The sequence below is a fragment of the Athene cunicularia genome, unplaced genomic scaffold, assembly GCF_003259725.1.
Source record: "Athene cunicularia isolate RWA unplaced genomic scaffold, athCun1 SCF_18, whole genome shotgun sequence".
In the NCBI taxonomy this organism is placed as follows: Eukaryota; Metazoa; Chordata; class Aves; order Strigiformes; family Strigidae; genus Athene; species Athene cunicularia.
Genome location: NW_020799244.1, coordinates 61,738 through 82,374, shown reverse-complemented (window position 1 = coordinate 82,374; position 20,637 = coordinate 61,738). Strand labels below are relative to the sequence as shown.

General features: G+C 49.5%; 1 protein-coding gene and 1 pseudogene across 1 annotated transcript in view; one reads left to right on the top strand and one right to left on the bottom strand.

Annotated features, from left to right (window-relative positions):
- The window catches only part of CUNH12orf50 (chromosome unknown C12orf50 homolog), an 8,328-nt gene extending 3,848 nt beyond the window's left edge, over window positions 1-4,480 (bottom strand). Inside the window, exons 1-5 of the mRNA XM_026867148.1 lie at window positions 4,427-4,480; window positions 3,526-3,649; window positions 1,634-1,789; window positions 373-450; window positions 156-273 (exon numbers count right to left, since the gene is read on the bottom strand). Coding sequence (XP_026722949.1) covers window positions 156-273; window positions 373-450; window positions 1,634-1,789; window positions 3,526-3,649; window positions 4,427-4,480 — 530 coding nt within the window. The remainder of the gene's footprint in view (window positions 1-155; window positions 274-372; window positions 451-1,633; window positions 1,790-3,525; window positions 3,650-4,426) is intronic.
- A 270-nt stretch (window positions 4,481-4,750) lies between these two features.
- Window positions 4,751-20,637, top strand: part of LOC113490618 — a 71,778-nt pseudogene continuing 55,891 nt past the window's right edge.

Sequence of the window (20,637 nt, the reverse complement as noted above, 5' to 3'; positions counted from 1 at the left end):
GGGGGGGGGTGACGACACGGCGGAAATTCCTGTCTTTATTGACACTAAATGTAAAAAATGTAAAAAGTGGGGAGGGGGGGCAAACTCTGTGATAGTTTTTCCCTGTAACAGTAATTTAAAAAGTGGTAACCATTGTGCAAGAAGTTGAAAAGTACTTGCCTTTCTGCAAGTCTGGGTGGGTGGCTTCCACGGGGGACAGCTCTTTTTCCCAAGGCGAAGACACGGTTGTTGTTGAGGGGTGTTCACGAGGGGGCTGAATCCTGTAATACTCTCCTAAACACAGCCCAGGAGGGAAAAAAAAAAACAACCCAACAATGTTCACTCTCTTGTCAGAACTGCTGTTTAGTCAAGAGTGACTAAGTTTGTATTTACCAGATTTATAGCATATTTCCTTTATTGCCCTTTCCTCTTCGATCTCTTCAGCAGTCTTGGGCACCCAGTCAGGAACATCTGTAGGAAATATTTTCCAAGGGTTACTAGAGAGCTCTACAAAGATCTTTGGCAATTGGTAATAACCAGCCACCATAAGGAATTTCACTTTGGTCAGAGCCCTTCTTTTTTTCTGACTGCAAGCTCTGCTTCTGGCCAGAAAATGGATTCCTTGCTATGAGGTATTTGCAAGCACAGTGGACTTGCTGTCACGACACATATTAAGAAGCAAGTGTTAGTGGATGTAAACTGATTTAAAGCCATCTTCAGTACTCATGATCCTTCTTTTCCCCCCCCAAAGGAAATGTTGTGATGGAACATGTCAGCAGGGAGTGCTTGTCAGAAACCCTCTGCGCAGAGTTCCTCTCCTGCAGTGTCTGCCAGCGGAGCTGGCGAAGGGCGTGCTCCTTGGCTGTCTCAGGTAAGGCTGCTAAAATGAGCAAAGCCCTGCTTCTTGTATTGTTGAGGTTCCTGTGGCTTCCTGGGAGTGAAAGCGAGTTAGGAAGCATGAGCAGGCAGCCCTGCCAGCCAGCCTGAAGGTCAGGGGAAAGTGAAGAGCAGCTTGGGGCTGCCTGAGAAGGAGCACAGCGGTTTGCGGAGTGCGCACCTGAGAGTAGGTCGCGCTCCCGCCCTCCGGGAGCGTGAAATTCGTCCCTTCCCTGTGAATCTGGCATCTCTGAGTGAGATACCTCCAAGAGTTTAACTACATTGTAAAACCAGAAAAACTAAATCTCTCTCTGTCTGTATAGAAACATAGACACAGACATTCAGTTTCGGTGGAGAGTGTTGTATGGATTCTCTTTGCTGGATTTAAGGATAACTTTCTGCGATAACATGAGACTGCCTACAGAGTTGAGGAAAGCAGTTGAAGGAATTATTTAAGTGGAAGTCAGAGCACTGTCTTTGGTGAACAAACCTGTGAGTTCAGCTCTATTTAATGGGTAAAAGAGGAATTATCCCGCTGTTGAACTGTACAGCCATGCATTTCCCAGGAGTTGGGGAATGTTGCCTCGCTCCCACCTGGTGACTACCGGTTCCAATAACTTGGGGATTAGCTGGAAACTATTTGAAAAACCTGTCAAAAACTCCTTTCTACCATTGTAATGGTTATTCAAATAAATGAGCTGGGAGGTGTCAAACACACGCACACACCCACACACCCTCCATTCTACTTCCTTGTAAAAGAAAGAAAAAACTTGTTTACAGTTCTCCTCCTCTTCCTCATCATCTTCGTCGTCCTGGAGGTTTATGATGAGCGGTGGGTGAATTGGCAGTCGAGTGTTGTGTTGATTTCTGTGGGGTTGCTGATGAGGGCCTGGATGCAGAATCCCTTGGTGGGCAGCCTGTTGTAGTGGGGCATCTGCAGAAAAGAACATGGTGTTTCTTTTGTTAGGAGGGAACTAGAATATCAAATGAGGGTTGAGAGCATCAGGTACAGTTCTGAAACCCTTCTGACACTGAAGGCCTCATTACACAGAGAGGTTGTGCCTTCTAGGGAAAAGCCTTCTGCGGAGGTTGGCAAAAGAGCATCATCCAGCTGCAGAAAGCCGGGAAAAAGACAGGTGCCGGCTCCTGCGAACGGAGAGATGAGGCCCTGCTGAATGAAGGCTTTTGAGAAGAGGAACGTTTGGATCATTCTGCAGTCTCTGAGAAAGGCTGGGTATCTCTTCCAGCTGGGGGAGAGATGAATTTCAGCCAGTAACCTTCTTTCTTCCGGTGCCTTTGCAGTTATTGACAACCCAGGGAACCCTGTGATTAGTGGCACCCGGGCTGCAGGGAGTCAGTGAGTTTAGGACCCCACCTGTGAGAATATTTGAAACAGGCTGAAGAACAGGCAGGCCTGCCTCCCTGCCCGTGGCATCAGTTCTGAAGCATTTAGCAGCGCTAAGCACAGGTTTACCCATTTGTAGCTTGGAGACCTTTCCTTTCTATCAGGATTTTCTGAATCACACGTCTCTTTCCTGAGTACAACGTGTTGATTTTGAGAAAGACCATGAGGTTCCTGAAGGTAATTTACACTGAATCAGAGGAAACTCATCAAAGATACTCTTTTCCTTAGAAATGTGTATGTACCCGTGATGTTGGCAGCAGCATGTGGGTGAGATGCAACCCATTTTCCTAAGACTCCTGCAGATCAGATTGGTTGTATCTCATGCAAGAGAAAGTAAGATAGAGCACTTTGACTTGATAGAGCCTTTGTGGGTGTCCAGGCTAGGGTATTACTAGCTCCGGGGACTGTAAGGCAAATCCAACTTGGCTGAGTTGAAGGAGATTACAGGAGCACAGGGCACTTGCTTCTGACTGGAGGTCTTTCTGGGCTTCTCTTCTGACACCTGTCTCCAGCTCTGGAGAGGAGGCCCCAGAACAAGTCTCTGTCCCAGGTTCCAGCTGCCTACCAGGACTGCCGGTAGGCAAGAGCTCCTCTTAGAAGAGACCGAGGGAAAAAGACAGCAACTTGTGAGGGTGGTTTTTTCCATCACTACTCTGATGACATTGGTACTGCCTTGCAAACTGTGACTGTATTTCAGTAGCCCGCATCCAGTGTTCAAGCCTGAAAAATGTTTTCAGAGCGCTGAACTGGACATCCGTCTGCACACAGAGGACTGTCATCTGACGTTACCTATACAAGAGGTGTCTCATCCGTGTAACGTGTTGTTCTCCATCAACAGCTATTGCTACTGGTGGCCCTGCCAACCTCCCCCCCGCCACACACGCTGCTTTTCATTTCTTTCAAACGATTACCTGCCTACTGGCCATTTTTACTGCTGGAGAGATTTCATCTAGCCAATGCACCAGTAAAGCAACACTTTTACTGTGTGGATCTCAGCAACTTAAAGTGCCACTTCACCTTTCACGTAACTGGCAGCTACAAAGATTCGTAACGTGGCAGCTAAAAAATCCAATGTGGCAACCTTATTCAAACGCCAGGGCAATTCCCTGCCTTGCCTTGGCCTTGCTGCGATAGCAGATCTTACCTGACTGATTTGCCAGGGTGCATTTCTTGACCTTACTCTAGGTTATGGAAGCACTGGAAGGACATTTTTGTGTATTTCCTTTGTCGAGTGAACAAATGGTTGGTAAGGTATTTTTACTCACTGTTAGTGGGTGGCAAAAAAAGTCCATTGATATATTGAGGTTTGCTGTGATGGAAAGTACAGCTGATCCTCAGGCAGCCTCGGGGTTGTTTTTCCCAGAAACAGGAGATGTTGTGGTACTTGCGCTGCAGGAGAAAAGAGTTTTCAGGGGTTGTAAATGGAACAGTAAAAATGGCCTAAATGGTTTAGTACATGGTGTACTGAGCTTCGTCCCAGCTGAGAGCTAGAAATGCCAGGTTGAGGGTTAATTCTGAATGAGTTTCTGTGTCGTTTTTTGAAGGAAAGCAAAGTCCCACTTGAAGATCCTTGTGTATTTGAAGGTAAGTTTCACTCGGGTGCAGATATTAACAGCTGGGTCTAGGAGCAGCATCTCCAAAAGCGGCCACTTTTGGACTGTAGCCAGCACAAGCAGGCCATGCCCTGAGACAGTCAGGGGCCAAAGCCCATCTCCCAGGCCCTACACCCACCCTTGGGTTTTTACTCGGTGGAATAGAACAGTATGTCTTTGGAGGACGGACCCGTTTTGAAGGTCTTTCTTTTAAGGAAGTGACTTTACGGGGATCCAGGCAGTTGCTGTGAGCAGAAGCTATAAACATGCCATTTTTTTTCGGAATCAGCACCATGTCACTTGGTTAAGAAAGCGCTGGGTGATCTTTATGCACGATTTTTAATTTTTACGTCTTCCTTGAGTATCTGAACCCAGCTCACAGGAGAAATTGTCTGTAGTTTAGGTTATCTTAGCTCTTAGCACTTGCAAAAATCAGCAGTTTGATCTACAGGTGCTGCCACGACCCAGAGAGAGGGCCATACCCACTTCAGACTTGAGATAGTAAGGCTCCCTTTCAGCACGGTCTATCACGAGAATTAAGGTTACAAAGCCCTGTAAAATCTACAGCATTTACCTGTGCGTAGGGGGGATGAAAGCGGAAGTAGGGGTCATTCCCACGTGCGCCCATTTTCACCTCTTGGGCTGCTTCTCCTCTGTGCTACTAACGGCAGGCAACCTTATCCTGAAAGCAGTAATTCCTCTCAAAAACTGGACCTTTGAAAGCTGGTCTCTGCTTCTTTTTTGAAACAGAAACTCCAGCCAGCAGTGAAAGAGGCTTGAAGGGAGGAGGTGGTACCTTCTGCAGTCTTGTTGAACCAGCCAAGGCAGTTGCTAGGGGCTTTAGAATGTTATCCTCCAGCGGTTGCCAAGGGCACCTCCAGCGCATGCCATCAACAACATGGCGCTCTGTAACCTGTCCAGCTTGAACCCCTTCCTTTTTCTCCCTTGCTCCCCAGTAAAGTTGGGAAAATCGGAGCCTTTCAGAGAGTCTCCCGTTCAGGTGTTTCTTTAACGTCAAAGGGAACAAACCCTTTTGGCGGGGCTTAAATAGTGCCCAACTTCTTGCCGTAGGAACTCAGTGTCTTGGAAATAAATCTTTGATACCACAAAGTATTATTATATGTATTCTTTGTCTCTTTTGTTAACCCAAATCCTTGCACCCAGTGTTTCTCTTGCTCTCCGTCCCTCTCTCTTTGGATTGAGAATGTTGCTGTTCCCTGTTAGTACAGGGTTAGCTGTTAGCTGCTTCCACTGTTGGGGTGCAGAGCGGCTTCTTGCTTCTGCGATGTCCACTGGCAGGGCTAAAGCAGAAACAAGAGCGTACACCTGTGTCCCTAACGAACACCCGTGGTCCTGTTCAGGTTCTAGGCTGCCCCCGCACCAAAAGTAGCGAGGGGGGGGAAATGGAGTTTTCGCATGGGAACAGGGTGAGGCATCCTGTTCTCCTCAGGCCGTGGGGTCCCATTTACCCCAGTGACTGCCATCCGTGACTGGGAGATGAACGCTTGAGAGCGCTGTTAGGGCGAAACCTGGGAACTTAGGAGTAAGAAGTCAAAGCAAGGGCAGAAAGGGAAAGGCTCCACAGCCTCCAAAGAGAGGTTAAAGAGTAATAGGATAGAGATGGAGCCCAAGAGAAGGGAGGGAGATAACAGGCAGAATTCAAGACAGAGACTAGTGGTTCATAGCACAGAAGGAAAATTTGGGAAAGCAGGTGATGGCCATGAACGATGAACTGTCAGTGGGCAGCAGCAGGCACAGGCAGGATGTGTTAATCCTGCCAAGAGCTTTCCACACAGGGGCTCTTTGTAGCTGGACAGCTGTGCCTGAAGGAGGCACAGAAGAAGGTACGGTCAGGAAGAATGAACTGTGTATGGTGTTTGCGTGACATGGTTTTGGTAGCGGAGGGGCTACAGGGGTAGCTTCTATGAGAAGGGGCCAGAAGCTTCCCCCGTGTCCGGCAGAGACAATGGCAGGCAGCTCCAAGATGCTCAGTGGAGACTGAATTAATGCTCGTTAATGTGAATTATGACAGGCTAATGAGTTATTGCATTACTGAAATTAAAATTCAGTTGGGTGCTGTTAGATGTTTAGTAGCACACTGAAGCTATTCCAAGTAGCCCTTCAAGATTACTTTTGTGGGAGGGAAAGGGGCAGAAAATCAAGGCAAATGGCCCTGTGCAAAATGAACCTGGAGCCAAGTGACTGATTTCAAAGCCTGCTGTGAATTGGTGGCTGAGGAAGGTGGGAGAAGTGCCACCCCTTCTCATGGGAAGCTGCCTTCATCCTCCAGTCTCTCCTCTCTTAATGGCCCTTATTCTCCAGCCTTTGTGATATCCTGGTTTCAGCGGGGAGCTTTCCCTGCTTGACTTGCTGCGTTACCTCATGCTACAAGGATATCTTCTTTGCGGTTGTTTGCTGCAGGGAGTTCAGTGAAGTATTTAGGATTGGTTACGCAGCAAAACCGACCCCTGCGTGTGCTGTGTACTGGGCAGTGAAGGTTGCTATCACTGTGACAGTAATTAACGTTAACCTGAGCTTGCAAAGAGCCTGAACTGACACCTCTGAGACACAAGCAGTTCTTTAATTTCATTGGGTGAAATTCAAATGCCAGCGGTGATACTTTGCAGGCCAGAGCTTGTAACTTATTGCTTCTCAAAGGTGAATAAGAGGAGAGGAACCATTGTACAGTGACAGGTGTTTTCCTTGAAACTGGGAGAGGAGTTGTATGAAGGATGAAGTTATATTTTCATGAAAATCTGTAGACTGAAGCTGGTGGGTCTAAAAAGAATCTTTAAAGTGTGGAAGTGATGCAACCCCTCTCTCACCCAGGCATGTTTATTTAGAAACCTGGTTTGAAACCGTATAAGAGTTTGCAGTTGCAAAGTAAAACAAGGCTGTAAACTGGTTCCAGCTGTACCCGTAGACTGTAAGTAAGTGCCCAGCAGAGCTGGTAACGCAGGGCAGTGCTGCAGTGGAGAACTACAGCCTCTGTCTCCTCCAAAGGGAGGGTTATTCAGCTTGCAAAACCTCATGGGACTGCGGGTTCACAGCAGCCTGCACAGCCAGCTTCTGCCTGGCACCCCTATTCCCTTGGCTTTCCCCCAGTTTGGCCTGAGGCTGCGCTCAGCTTGGTGCAGGGTCCCATTCTGATGGGTCACAGAGTGTAGCTGAAGGTCAGGGCACTCTGAAGAGCTGAGTCCAGCCTTGCACAGGATGCAGCGTCCCAGGGCGTCCCTGGAGAGGGGGCTCGGCACGCAATGTGCCTGTGCATGAATGGCGAGAGGCAACTTGCTCTCTCAAGGTCATGGTTGTCTCTGAGGCCAAATCCTTGTTGCTTTAGCCTTGCCTTCGTGTACCTGAGATTAGGCACAGGAAGAACTCTTAAGTTAGGGTAGAGCTGGAATAGGCTGCTGAGGGCAGGGCTGGAATTGTTAGTGCTTTAAGTACTTGTCAGACGTCTTGCAGGAATAGTTTGGGTGTAGAGCTGAGCCAGTTCTGGGGTGGGGAGATGGATCAGATAGCTTTTTAAAGGGTGTGTGACCCCAGCCTTGTCCCTATAATGCTCTGAGAATGGGTGGGAAGTACACTTACCCCTAAACTCACCTGACATTAAAACAACAACTATGTCCAGCTTGTTAAATATTTCACCAAAGACTGAGTGTCAGTTGTGCACGTGGCCAAGTCCTTTTGGAAAGGCACCTGAGCATCCCCTGACCAGTGTCAGTGAGGTTGCTGCATTGCTGGGATTGGAGTTAGTGCTGTGGCACAACTGGGTGCTTAGTGGAGCCTTTGATCATCTGCGGTGGTGATCAAAGGGGGTTCTTGTTACTGCTGTAATCTCTTCCATGAAATTGCTCTATTTTGGTACCTCCAAATCAAAGTATCAGAAAATTCTGCCAGCTTGCTGTGAAAGCAGGTGAATCAATGGGATTGTTTCTTCTTTGCAAGTTAGCAGCCTTGTTCAAGTCACACTACAGGAATGAAATGTCCCTAAGGTAAAAAGCCCTTTGACGTTACTGGATGCTACTGTTAGAGTCATAGAAACCAGCAGTTTTTCTTCTCCATGGATGGTACAAAATGCCCTGTGCTGAGATTGTTTCTTTCCCTGAAGGATTATTTCCACCAGCTCACCTGCATCACAGAAAGGGAAAAGTTTATCGTGCCAATCCGAGCTATAGGTGCCCGAGCTATCCTGGACTTTCCTGAGCAGCTGAACTTCTCCATCTGTCCAGTCAAGTACAACTCCCAGAAAACTTTGCTGGTTCGCAATGTGGGTAACCAGGAGGCTCGCTACCGCATCAGCACTGAGAGGTAAAGGAGCGTGTCGTCTTTGTGCAAAACACTGTTACATGATAACATGGTTGGTAACAACAGGGAACCAGAGCATCTGAGCTGCTGTATTGCAGCCATAGCTGCAAACGGGCAGAACATGTGGGTTTTGCTGTTGCTTATAGTGTTTTAAGCATGATGGAACCTGTGATAAAAGTCTGCGTGCTGCAGTGAGGTTTTGTACTGCAATGATGTCTCCAACAGAGCATCTCGCAAGACGGATTCTGTTAGATTGGAAGAGCACACGAAGGAAGGCAACCTGGCTGCCCTTGGGCTGTGTAAGATGCTGCATGGCAGGTGACAGCTCTAGGAGCTCGGTTCCTGTAGACCAAATGCAGTGTTAAGAGATGGGCAAGCTGTGAGCTGGTGAGAGAGACATTTATGAATTTACCAGCAGCTGTGTCTTTATATGCAAGTGCCATAAGAGATCGTAGATCAAAACAATTGTTATTGAGGCCCTGACAAGAACACTGTGTGGTCCAGGCACTTTGTTTTCCAGTAGGTTTGGTCTGGTCCCTGCGACCAAATACTAAATAGAATGAGCTTTTAGGTGGAGATGAGCAGACACTGGCTTCAAATCTGCACCACACCCCAAAGCAGCATGCTCATGAGGGCACAGGCAAAAGATGCAGCATCTGGTGCATGGGTTGGGGGCCTTTTCTTCTAGAGCTTTCTCTCTCCCAGATTTCCTGGAGAGTGCTCGAATCTGTAAGTATCCAGCTTGCAACCTCCTGATCCCGAGTGCCTTCTGAAGTGGTTCCATACCAGTGTCAGCCAAAGACACCCATGCTCTGGGAGGTTGTAAGCACGTGGTGTTCCAGTGGTCCCAAATGAAATGCCTGACATGAGTTGTGTTGTGGACAGCCTGTCCTGCTCCTTCTGGTCTCAGAAGACAGTCCTCGGTTTCCCAGTTGGCTGAATGGGAGAGGGTGATGCAGCTGAAGCGAAACTGATTCAGTTGGCTGGTAATTCGTGGTGGGTTGCTTGGTCCTGGAGGTCTTGGTTTAGGAGCTGAAGTGAAGAATGCAGCAAAGACCAGTGGTCTGACTTGGTGCACCTGAGTTGCTTCAAATTCTTCTCCAGGAAAACAGGGCTCAAAAGGCTACTCTTTACTTTTCTCTTGTGAAAAGTGAGAGTTCAAGCAGGTTCAAGCAGGCTGCAAAAGGAGTATACTCCCCGGATCACCCACAGTAGCCCTGATGTGTTTCTTTCTCTGCGTTGCAGCCCTTTCTCTGTGGATCCCTCCATCGGGACTCTTGGGATTGGTGATGCCGTGCAAGTGACATTGGAGCTTCACCCGTTGAAGACCGGGGATCATTCTGGTTCCCTGGTAGTTCACTATGACACAGGTAAGTGCTGGGCACTGCATGGTGCACGCTCTCTGCATCCTTCAGAACAGAGCCCCTTCTAAGCAGAATAATGTTAAACTTGCTTTGCAAACCACTTCTAAAAGTTTTTCTTTCAAAACCTCTTCACGTCTCAGGGCTTAGAAGGGAGCAGATAAGGGGCAAAGGCTGAGCCTGTTCTGTGTGTCCTGTTTGGCTGTGTGCTGGTCCATCCCTGCTGTCAGCACGGTGTTCTCCCCCCCGAGCACGCCCCATGACAGTCATCATCCACAGAAATGCCATTTCTACAGAGCATGTCTGATGTTTGCTGTTTGCGTCTCACCTGGGAAACACTTGCCTGCAAGAGGAAGAGTGAGCTTGGTACTGAAGTTTGATCTCAGTTGACTGCCAGGAGTTACTTGGCTGGGAAGAAGGAAGGTTTGAATACTCTGGAAAGGAGGGAGCCTTTGGTGGGAGTCTGTTTGGGAGGGTGACGTGCTGGCAGGTACTCCAGCAAGGCCCCAGTCATTAGTCAGTTGCTGTGCACAGCCAGGGACACTCCTCTTCAGCGGGGTCTGAGGTGGAAAGAAAAGATGCCCTCGCTCTGGTCGTTGAATGGCTTGGGAAGACACAGCGTAGACTTGCAGACTCAGGCATAAGCAGCAGGGTCCTGGCTGAGGAAATGGGCTTGCAGGTCTGTAATGAGCAGGTCGGGGTGGGCCGTGCACCACCACTCTTGTCTTGACACGTGTTCACAAACCCAGAGCAAGTGAAGGCGCTGCTTCTGCAACACAGTGAAGCTCTCTTCTGTGTCCCATCCTGCCCTGGGCTGTCACTTGTTCCTCTGAACCTCCCTTTCCTGCCTGCGTGCCCCCAGGCATCTTTGGGTGTCAGCAACAAGGGATCAGGAGAGACACAACACTGGGCAGCCCTGACTGAGGTGGGACTCCTCAGAGTCACCCAAATGACTTGGATGCAGAATTCTGTATGACTCGAGTGGGATGGCAACCCAAAGGCCACCTGGGCACATCAGAAAAATCTCACTGTAAATACTGTCACCCTGGGTATAAATCTCTACAAACACACCCAGAAATAAGGTGCTGATGGTGGTGCCATCCTCATTCTGTACACGGGCAGCTGTCAGGATGTGATGAATGTGCTGATCTGTGGAACTGCTAATACAGCTAAAAGCTGTAACAGTTTCTTCTGTTACTGGTGGTTTGCTTTATTCCTCATACTTCCATCAGCAAGTGAGATGAGCAAAGACTCCCCTGTGCTTTTTTCCAGGTGAAGATATTCATACAAGCCTTTATGGAGCAGCTGTAGATGTCAACATCGGGCTGGCCAGGAGCTCCCTGACAGTTGAGAAAACTTACCTCACGCTGTCAAACCACAGATCTGTAGTGATTCACAATCAGAGTGAAATCAAAGTCCACTTCCAGTGGAAGGCTTTTTCTAATCAGGAAGAGGAGGATCATCAGAAGCTGAGGTTCATTTGAAAGATTCATTTCAGTAAGATACACTGCCCAAGGGTAAAACTAACGTATGGCCTCCAGGGGTGTTGGTGCATTGAATGGTTTAGGACAAGTAAACTATGGCATCAGGTTACGTGTCCCTGGGCTTTAGGGTAATGGAGCTCAGTGTCTCGCATTCCAGGTCCATCCATACTCCAGCTGAGGATGGTGTTTTGGGGAGGAAAGGTTGATTGCAGTGACTAGATTTCCTCAGAGAGCAAATTTGCATTTTAGGGAGCCCCAGACCACTGAGGTCTAGAGATCCCTGAGCTATGGGGGGTCCATGAGTCTGAGGAAAGTGTCAACACTCGTTCCCTGGGGACTACACTGAGTAGCAGCACTTAACATAGCTGCAGGTAGCTTAACTGTTACGATATTCACTGCAGCTTCCACTCCAGCTTTGTTAAGGTGGCAGGCTCCTTCTCCAGCAATGTGCAGGGTCAAGTGCTTCATTGGCCCAGCAAGTTGAGGCCGTCCTGCTGTAGGATGTTGAATTGCCTTGCACTGTCCCGGTTTCCAGCACAAGGAGGTATTTCTACCCTTCGTCAGAGACCGGGGAGAATTTAGAAGTGAAGGGTTCTGCAGGGAAGGTAGGGCAGCACAGGACAGAGCGCATTTGGGCTGCAGCAGCCTGTGTCTTCATGGTGCTGAGAGATGGGGCAGGTTCTTCCAGGGGTGTTTGTAGTGAAGCTTTGAAATTCCTCTTTCAGGCAGCAGAGAAACACTTACAGCCCGGGGGGATGAACTGGAAATGACACTTAAAAGTTTGGGTGATTAAAGGAATCCTTGTGGGACTTTTCAGACTTGCATGGATGTAGGTGTATAGGAGTTAGCTCACAGCTGATCAGGAAAGTGCGTTAAACTGGAGCACTTTTTAAGGGCTTCTGTGCCAATAAAGTTCAACATAATTAGGTCAGAAATGCCTTGAAGGCCAAAACTAGTTTTCCACTGTTCTCTATTTTTAATTACACAGTGTGTGACTTCCATGCAAGCTCAGTGTGTTAAAAGAAAACCTCATTACCTTCTCTGGGCCCTGGCCTGAACCATTCCTTTATGCTCTCTCCTCACCTGCCTGTCTCAGATTGGACCCTGAGTGATCCTCTTTCCCCTCAGAAGCAACCAGGTTTCCCCACAGTTCATTTCAACCTGATTCTTTTCCAATTACATTTGATCTCATGCCAGTTTATGTCCTGAGTCTGACCAGGACGTTTTGTTCTTCCTCCTTGCAATCTCAGGGGTGATCATAGCTCCAAGGCCACTGTCCTGCTGTCAGAGAAGCTTCAGAGATCTCAGAGCAGAGAGGACTTTTTCCATGAGAGGAGGCAGTGCAGTACACTGCTCTGGGCTGTGACCCCAGAAGGCCTGGATCCTTAAGTGGTGTATCCAGGGGTTTGCTGTGTCTCCCTCCTGCAGGACTTTCTGGGATGTAATGGTGGAATTATTGTCCGCTGATGGAGGTTGAGTTGGGGGTTGCTCATCGATGGCGGGAAGCCCTCCTCACACACAGCGTTGTAGGTTAGCCATGGAGAAACACCTCCCACTGCACTCCGGTGGGGGTGAGCCAAAGCAAGTACTTTTGGTGCTGGTGCCAGCCTTTGCCTGAGGCTTTGTCTGTGTACAGCTGGTAATGTCCATGACCATGTTTCCTTTTGAACTGTATTTGAATTTAGCTGGGTGATGATTGCTATCCTGGTTATACTACATTGCCTCGATCTGCTACACATGGAGACTTCCACTCGTCCCCCCAGAGTTGTCACCTTCTGGTTCTTCATGGCTGGGGACTGGAGTGTGCAGAGGGGACAGCGATATGCCAGCTAGGAAGCAACTGCTCTGTAGCAGTGCTCCCTTATCTCTTGGTTGTGATCGTTAAACTCTAGAATGATTTCTGCTACAGCTCCCTTACCAAGTAAGGGAGAGATGAACTGTGTCAAAGCTCTACAGAGATGGCCAAAAAGAGGAAAAAGATAAGGTGGTTCAAGGCTAGATGTAAGGGTTTGGATTCAGAGATGCTGGTCCAGACTCCTTTAGTGGGTGATGCCAGGCAAAGTGCCTTCCCCTCCCAGGGCCTCTGTTTCCATGCATGTAAAGCCATTGGTTTCACCAAAGTGATGCGATGCCTCAATTCATTGGTTTGCTTTCACAGTGCTCTGGGATCCTCTGGTGAGAAGTGATATAGGGCACAGTAGCTTGCTTATCCCTGCAGGTCCAAAGGGGAAGAAAAAAGGAGTGATGCCTGTAGCCTGCAGCTGAAACTCAGCTGCGTCTCCCCCTGCCGGTGAAGCCCTGCTGTGAAGGAGCACCTCCTTCATCTTGATCTGCCTCCCCCAAGCAGCTCTGTGGTAGGAAAAGCCAGTTGGGGTGGTTGGTGGATTCTCCATCAGTTGTGGCAGAGGCTTTGAGCCAGAAGGCTCTCGAGGGCTGCTGGCTTTCAGAAACCTCTTCTGAGCTTATAAGCGTGGAGTAAACCTACATGCCATAGCAATGACCAGCAAGTGATAATCTGAGCCATGTGGGACCCCGCGGCTCGGGGTCAGCCCCTCGCTGAGCTGCTGCTGTTCCTCCCCAAGCACTTTGCTGCCCCTGCGCTCACACAAGTCTCTGCAAGTATGTTGCTCATTAAATTATCTGCTTGGTTTGTCTCTCCCCATGGCGCAGGCTGCAGAGGCGGAAAGAGGGCAATATGGATCGCTGTCTGAGGGAGTGCAGGGTGGACTCTGCTCTCGGAGAACACCTTCCCCTTCTCTCCCGCCCCTTCCAGAACAGCGGGCAAAGGCGCAAGGAGACTCCATGCTTTTCTCCGATGATGAGTTCACGCTTGAGCCGCTGGTAAGTGATAGGTGAGAACCTCCCTTCCTTCTCCTCCCTGGCTGAGGTCACTTGGCAGGTCCCTGCATCAGCTAGCTTGATGTACCGGGAGAAAACACCAGGTTTCTAGTGAGGCTGCGAGAGCTTGTTGCTAAAAGCATCTCTGTGGGCTCCTGGCAGAGCGAGAGGCTGCCTAAAGCTGAGCTCTGCTGCAAGGGCTGTAAATTAAGGGCACTTGGTAAGTGTCCTTACACTGTTGAGAGCTATCGATAATGATGAGTAAGGGCACAGCTTACACGTAGCATGTGGGGATTAACAAAGGACATTAGAGCCCTCTCAGTTCACATATTGACTTGAGGAATGAAATGGTCCTCTGTGGAAAGGAGGCCAAATTCAACCCAAGTTTGATCACAGACATACCAATCTCTTCATATAACCTGGACAGATACCACGGCTCAGTGTCCCTTCCAGTGTCATCTGTGAGCCTGGACACAAGGCTGGCAGGTTTAAACAGAATTTTTGAGTTTCGTGGTGCATAGGTAGAGAAATTTTGTAGACTTTTCTGTTTATGCAAGCAAAACCCCATATCCTTCAATCAGCCAGAGCCCTGGTTCTGAGTATTCGCATGGCCTGAGATGAAGAATGCCCACTGTCCGAGCAATGCAAAATCCCTTTTCATCTTGGAGTAAATCCTACAATAATCTCAACCTCTTCTTCCTTTTAAAATAGGTGAAACTAATGTTTTTTTTTCAAGGCAGGGGATCATCTCCTCTTCTCAATTGTTCCTATATCCCATACAAGGCTGAGAGCCACCAGTGTTGGAACAGCTGAAGTTTCACACCACTGTAGCTGACAGCAGCATGATGTGACCAAGAGATTGTGTCAGAGCAGTGGGAATATTGTAGAGAGAGGGAGCTGATCAGCTGAGCATTAAGATCAGCCTGTGGTGTGTCAGAGCTAGTTTTGGAGTGTGTCTCAGGGCTCCTGCTGCTTTACAGTCAGACTGTCTCCACAAGCAGCTTAACCTGCTCTTGAGCTCCTGGATGCTTTGAGGTCAGGTCCAGAAGTTCGGCTATCCACAGCGCTGAGTCCTGGCACTCCACGTAGTGACATATGGACGTAAAGTGTAGCCTGGCCTCAAGTCTCAAGGGGAAACCTTTCCTGAATGGCTGTGTTAATGTTACACAGGTTGCTCTAGAACTGAATATAAGTGGGCTACCACATGAGTCTCTGCCCTTCTGTTTTGTCCAGCATTATCAACCTTTTGATTTCCATGAATTCCATTATTTATGGAACAATCAGTTTCACATTCACTTTTGCTCGTGCCTGTCTTTCCCCCTGGCATATGGGTATCTTTACATCAAATGCTAGTAAGTATTTTCTACTTTTTATTAAATGTAGAATCTAAAACTCCACTGCTGCTGACTTCCACAGCCTTCTCTCCAGTGATAGCCCTGTAACTTTTAGCTTGGACAGACACCCTTCTGGCACTGCCATGTAAATCTGCTGGAGAGGCCCCCCAGAGATGGGACCTTGCTGCCTCAGACCTTCTGGCCAAAAGTGGCTGCTCTCTTCTTCCCACCTCTCACCCATGATGCATGGGAGCACCCACAGAAATAATGAAACCCTTGTAACAGGTGACTGGAGGAAATAATTGCTTCCAGGGGTTAGGAAGCTGGTGGAGGGAAAGTAGTCTTGGAAACACTTTCTGAGCAGGATGGCTTTGCAGTTTGTGCAGAAGCTTTGCTATGTCAGTGACTGTTAGGTGTCAGTATTTTCAGGTGCTGCAATCTGTAGAAGCTGCAGCAGGTCACTTCAGTCTGTATAGGGTTAACTCGCTGATGGAAATAACAACAGAAAAGAGGAGGTGTGATTTTGGAATGACCATTGTGCAAGTTTTAATCCTTGCCGGGATCAGGGATCACGTTGCTGTTGCCCCTCCCCAACCTGCGCCAGTTGGGCTGGAAGTTAGACACAGGCCCCGGCTAAAATAACAAGAAATTTAATACAACAGAGTGATAGAACAATCTGAATAACAACAGTATCAATGGTAACAACTAAACAGCAATAATAGTGAACAAGACAAACGATATACAGAGAAATACTGCTAGCTGGTTTATGGAAAGCAAAATTCCCTCCCGAACCTGCCAAAGAGCAAGGAAAAGGTTCCGCCCCCGGACCTGACGTCAGCATGGTATGAATAACCCGGCTGGAGATCCCTTCCCCCTGTCTCTCTGCTGGGGAAAACTTTACTCTATCCTGGCTGCACCAGGACATAATCCACCCCTTTATTCTATACCATCTGCGTCATGTCCAGCTGCCATTTAGCAGTTAACAATAGCAAAGCAATAATTTACAAAGGCACAGCATATTTTATGGCATGTTCTCACCCAGAATCAAGTCCCCCTGTGGTACGCATCGGACCTCTCCATTGTCCTGCATCACCCACCAGGTGCACCCAGGTCCTTGGGCAAAAGCAATCCCGTGGATAGGTTTGCCTTTACCTTTGCCTGGCACAGGACTAAACCAGACCATTTTTCCCAATATATTCCTCATGCGCACCACAGGGACTTTATCCCCATCTACAGCATGTGGAGGTCTCAACTGAGCCGGGCCAGCTCGACTGGCAGATCCTCTTGTGTTGACTAGCCAGGTGGCCTTTGCTAGATTCATGTCTCAGTCTTTGAAGGTGCCACCTCCCAGTGCTTTCAATGTGGTTTTTAACAGTCCATTGTAGCGCTCAATCTTCCCAGAGGCTGGTGCGTGGTAGGGGATATGGAAGACCCACTCGAAGCCGTGTTCTTCTGCCCAGGCATTTATGAGGTCTCGTGGGCCCACCGGGCTATGAACAGTTCACCTTTGCGCTGCCAGTCCACCTGAGCCACTCTGATCTGAGCAGCTTGGTCTGCCTGGTTGTTGTGTCAACGCTCATCAGTGGCCCGACTCTTGGGTACATGGGCATCCACATGGCGCACAACGAGGTTCTCCACATGGGCTGCAATGTCCTGCCATACTTCAGCAGCCAGACAGTTTTACCCTTACGTTGTCAGTTGTTCTGCTTCCATTGCTGCAGCCATTTCCACAAGGTATTCGCCACTGCCCATGAGTCAGTGTAGAGGTAGAGCCTTGGCCACTTTTCCCACTCAACAATGTCCAAAGCAAGCTGAACAGCTTTCACCTCTGCAGACTGGCTTGATTCCCCCTGTCCCTCAGCAGCTTCAGTGACTCGTCGCGTGGGACTCCATACAGCAGCCTTCCAGCGTTGATGTTTACCCACAATGCGACAAGACCCATCAGTGAACAGGGCATATCGCTTCTCCTCATCTGGCAGCTTGTTACATGGTGGGGCCTCCTTAGCACGTGTCACCTCCTGTTCTGGTGACATCCCGGAATCTTTGCTCTCTGGCCAGTTCGTAATCACCTCTAATATCCCTGGGCGACTGGGGTTCCCTATTCAAGCCTGTTGTGTTATCAATGCAACCCATTTACTCCACGTGGCATCAGTTGCATGATGCGTGGAGGAGGCTTTTCCTTTGAACATCCACCCCAGCACCGGCAGTCGGGGTGCCAGGAGGAGCTGTCTTTCAGTGCCGACCACTTCTGAGGCAGCCTGAACTCCTTCGCACGCTGCCAGTATCTCCTTCTCAGTTGGTGTGTAATTAGCTTTAGAGCCTTTGTATCCCCGGCTCCAAAAGCCCAGAGGTCGGCCTCGGGTTTCCCCAGGTGATCTCTGCCAGAGGCTCCAGGTAGGGCCATTCTCCCCAGCTGCGGTGTAGAGCATGTTCTTAACCTCCTGCCCTTCCCGGACTGGCCCGAGGGCTACTGCTTGGGCAATCTCCCGTTTAATCTGTTCAAAGGATTGTTGTTGCTCAGGGCCCCATTCAAAATCCTTCTTCTTACGGGTTACGTGATAGAGAGGGCTCACAATCAGGCTGTAATTCGGGATGTGCATCCTCCAGAACCCCACAGCACCCAGGAAAGACTGAGTCTCCTTTTTAGAAGTTGGTGGGGCCATGGCTGTTATCTTGTTTATCACCTCCATTGGGATGTGGCGACGCCCATCTTGCCATTTTATCCCTAGGAACTGAATTTCCCTTGCAGGCCCCTTAACTTTCTTTTGTTTAATGGCAAAGCCGGCCTTCAGGAGGATTTCAATTATCTTCTTCCCTTTCTCAAAAACTTCCTTGGCTGTGTCCCCCCATAAAATGATGTCATCAATGTACTGCAGGAGTTCTGGAGCCCCACCTCTCTCCAGTGCAGTATGGACCAGTCCATGGCAAATGGTGGAGCTGTGGTTCCACCCCTGGGGCAATCGATTCCAGGTGTACTGGATGCCTCTCCAAGTGAACGCAAACTGTGGCCTGCACTCTGGTGCTATCGGAATGGAGAAGAACACGTTAGCAATGTCAGTCGTGGCGTACCACTTGGCTGCCTTCAACTCCAGTGCATACTGGAGCTCTAGCATGTCCGGCACTGCAGCACTCATTGCTGGCGTAACTTCATTCAGGCCACGGTAGCCCACAGTTAGCCTCCATTCGCCATTAGGCTTTCTCACTGGCCATATAGGACTGTTGAAGGGTGAGTGAGATTTGCTGATCACCTTCTGGCTTTCTAGTTGACGGATCAGCTGATGGATCGGGACCAGGGAATCTCGGTTGGTGCGGTACTGCCGCCGGTGCACCGTCCTGGTAGCAATCGGCACTCGCTGCTCCTCAGCCTTAAGCCGCCCCACCACTGTGGGATCCTCTGAGAGGCCGGGTAAGGTGGACAACTGTTCAACCTCCTCCAGGGCAGCTACACCAAAAGCCCACCGGTACCCTTTTGGGTCTCTGAAGTGCCCTCTCCTGAGATAGTCTATGCCCAGGATGCATGGGGCATCTGGGCCAGTCACAATGGGGTGCTTATGCCAGTCCTTCCCAGTCAGGCTCACTGCAGCTTCCAGTAGGGTCAGCTGTTGGGATCCCCCTGTCACTCCAGAGATGCAGATGGATTCAACCCCACTGTAGCTCGATGGCATCAGGGTGCACTGTGCGCCAGTGTCCACCAAAGCCTTATACTCTTGTGGGTCTGATGTGCCAGGCCATCGGATCCACACTGTCCAGTAAATCCAATTGTCCCTTTCCTCCCCCTGGCTGGAGGCAGGGCCCCTCTAATCCTGCTCATCATCACTCACTTCTTGAAAGAATGATTTACTGGTCCCCTCAAGAGGGTCAGACATAACGTTCACCATTCTATTCTGCCTGGAGGATTTCTGACTGGACACTGGAGCTGCGCTCCTCTTGGAGGACTTCCCTTTTGTGGTGGTCTTCCCTTTCAGCTGCTCTACTCGTGCAGCTAGGGCAGCAGTGGGCTGTCCATCCCACCTCCTCATGTTCTCTCCATGGTCACGGAGGAAAAACCATAGGGTGCCTCATGGTGTGTACCTTCTGCTGCCTTTCTCTTGGGTGGGGAAACGTTTACTTCTAATGGCTGAGATATTAGCCCGTGCAGGTGGAACGTAGGACATGTCCTCTTCCATTTTCTGGACCCTCTGAGACAGTTCCTCCACAGCTGAGATCAGGGAATGTTGAGATGAGGGGAGATTTCCCTCATATTGCCGGAGCTTGCCAACCACTCCATCCACTGTCAGAGTGTGGGTGTCTGTCCACCAGGACACTATTGCCAATGCTTTCAAGTGTGCTTCTGGTGCACTCTTCAGGAACTTTCGCCACATCAGGTGTGTGCAAGGGGCCTGATCCGGGTCCATGGGTGACTGCTCATTATTCAAATCACCATAGATCATCTCAAACACAGCCATTTCCCTGAGGTTTTGGATGCCTTTCTCAATGCTGGTCCATTTGCCTAGCTGACATAGGATATCATCCTTGTAGGGGTACCTCTCCCTTACACTGAACAGGAGTCACTTCCAAAGGCTGAGGGTTTGAGCCTGTTTCCCTACCTCCCTATCAATGCCAGCATCCTTGGCCAAAGATCCCAGCTGCTTGGCCTCTCTCCCCTCCATCTCAAAAGCACTGGCTCCATTGTCCCAGCATCAGAGCAGCCAGGTGCAAATCTGCTCACCTCCCAGGCGGCTGAAATCTCTCCGCATATCTCGCAGCTTAGTTGGGGACAGAGATTGGACAATCACCTCTGGTCCTTCCTCCTGTTCCCCTGATGGGCCTGGCTCATCCTCATCCCTCACTCTGTGAACAGACTTTCTGGTGTATTTGGTTTTCTGTATCGGGGCGACTGACACTGGCACTGCCTGGCTCTCTGGCTCAGTCTGTGTGCTGGTGGAGGTGACTGAGACTGGCTCTGCCTGTGCCCCCGGCTCAGATATTGTTTGTGTGGCCTTTTCTTCCCTTTGAGGGCAGCAGGTGGTATTAAAGAGGACACGGTATGCATGGGCAAGTCCCCAACACATTGCAGTGATTTGTGTCTCCTGGGTTTTGCCAGTTTGGTAACACACCCTTTCTAAGCACTCCATCAGCTTCTCAGGGCTTTGCATTTGCTCAGGAGTGAAGTTCCAAAGCATTGGGGGTGTCCACCGACTCAGGCCTTTGCCCATCGTTTCCCACACCCCTTGCCACTCACTATTATCTGACCTCGGGACAGGTTTCCGGGCACTGCTGTTGTTAGAGAAACGCTGCATGGCCAAAACCGAAATCAGGCAGACATTCAGAAGGCATAGTGCCACAGTCACGCTGGCTTGCAGCCTCCAGGGGCGGCTAAACTGCCCCAAAGCCGAGAGGATCCCTTCGCCTGGCTCACCTACAGAGGGGGAGATACCCCTAACAAAAGCCCAAATGGCAAACAGGTACCACCCCGCCCCC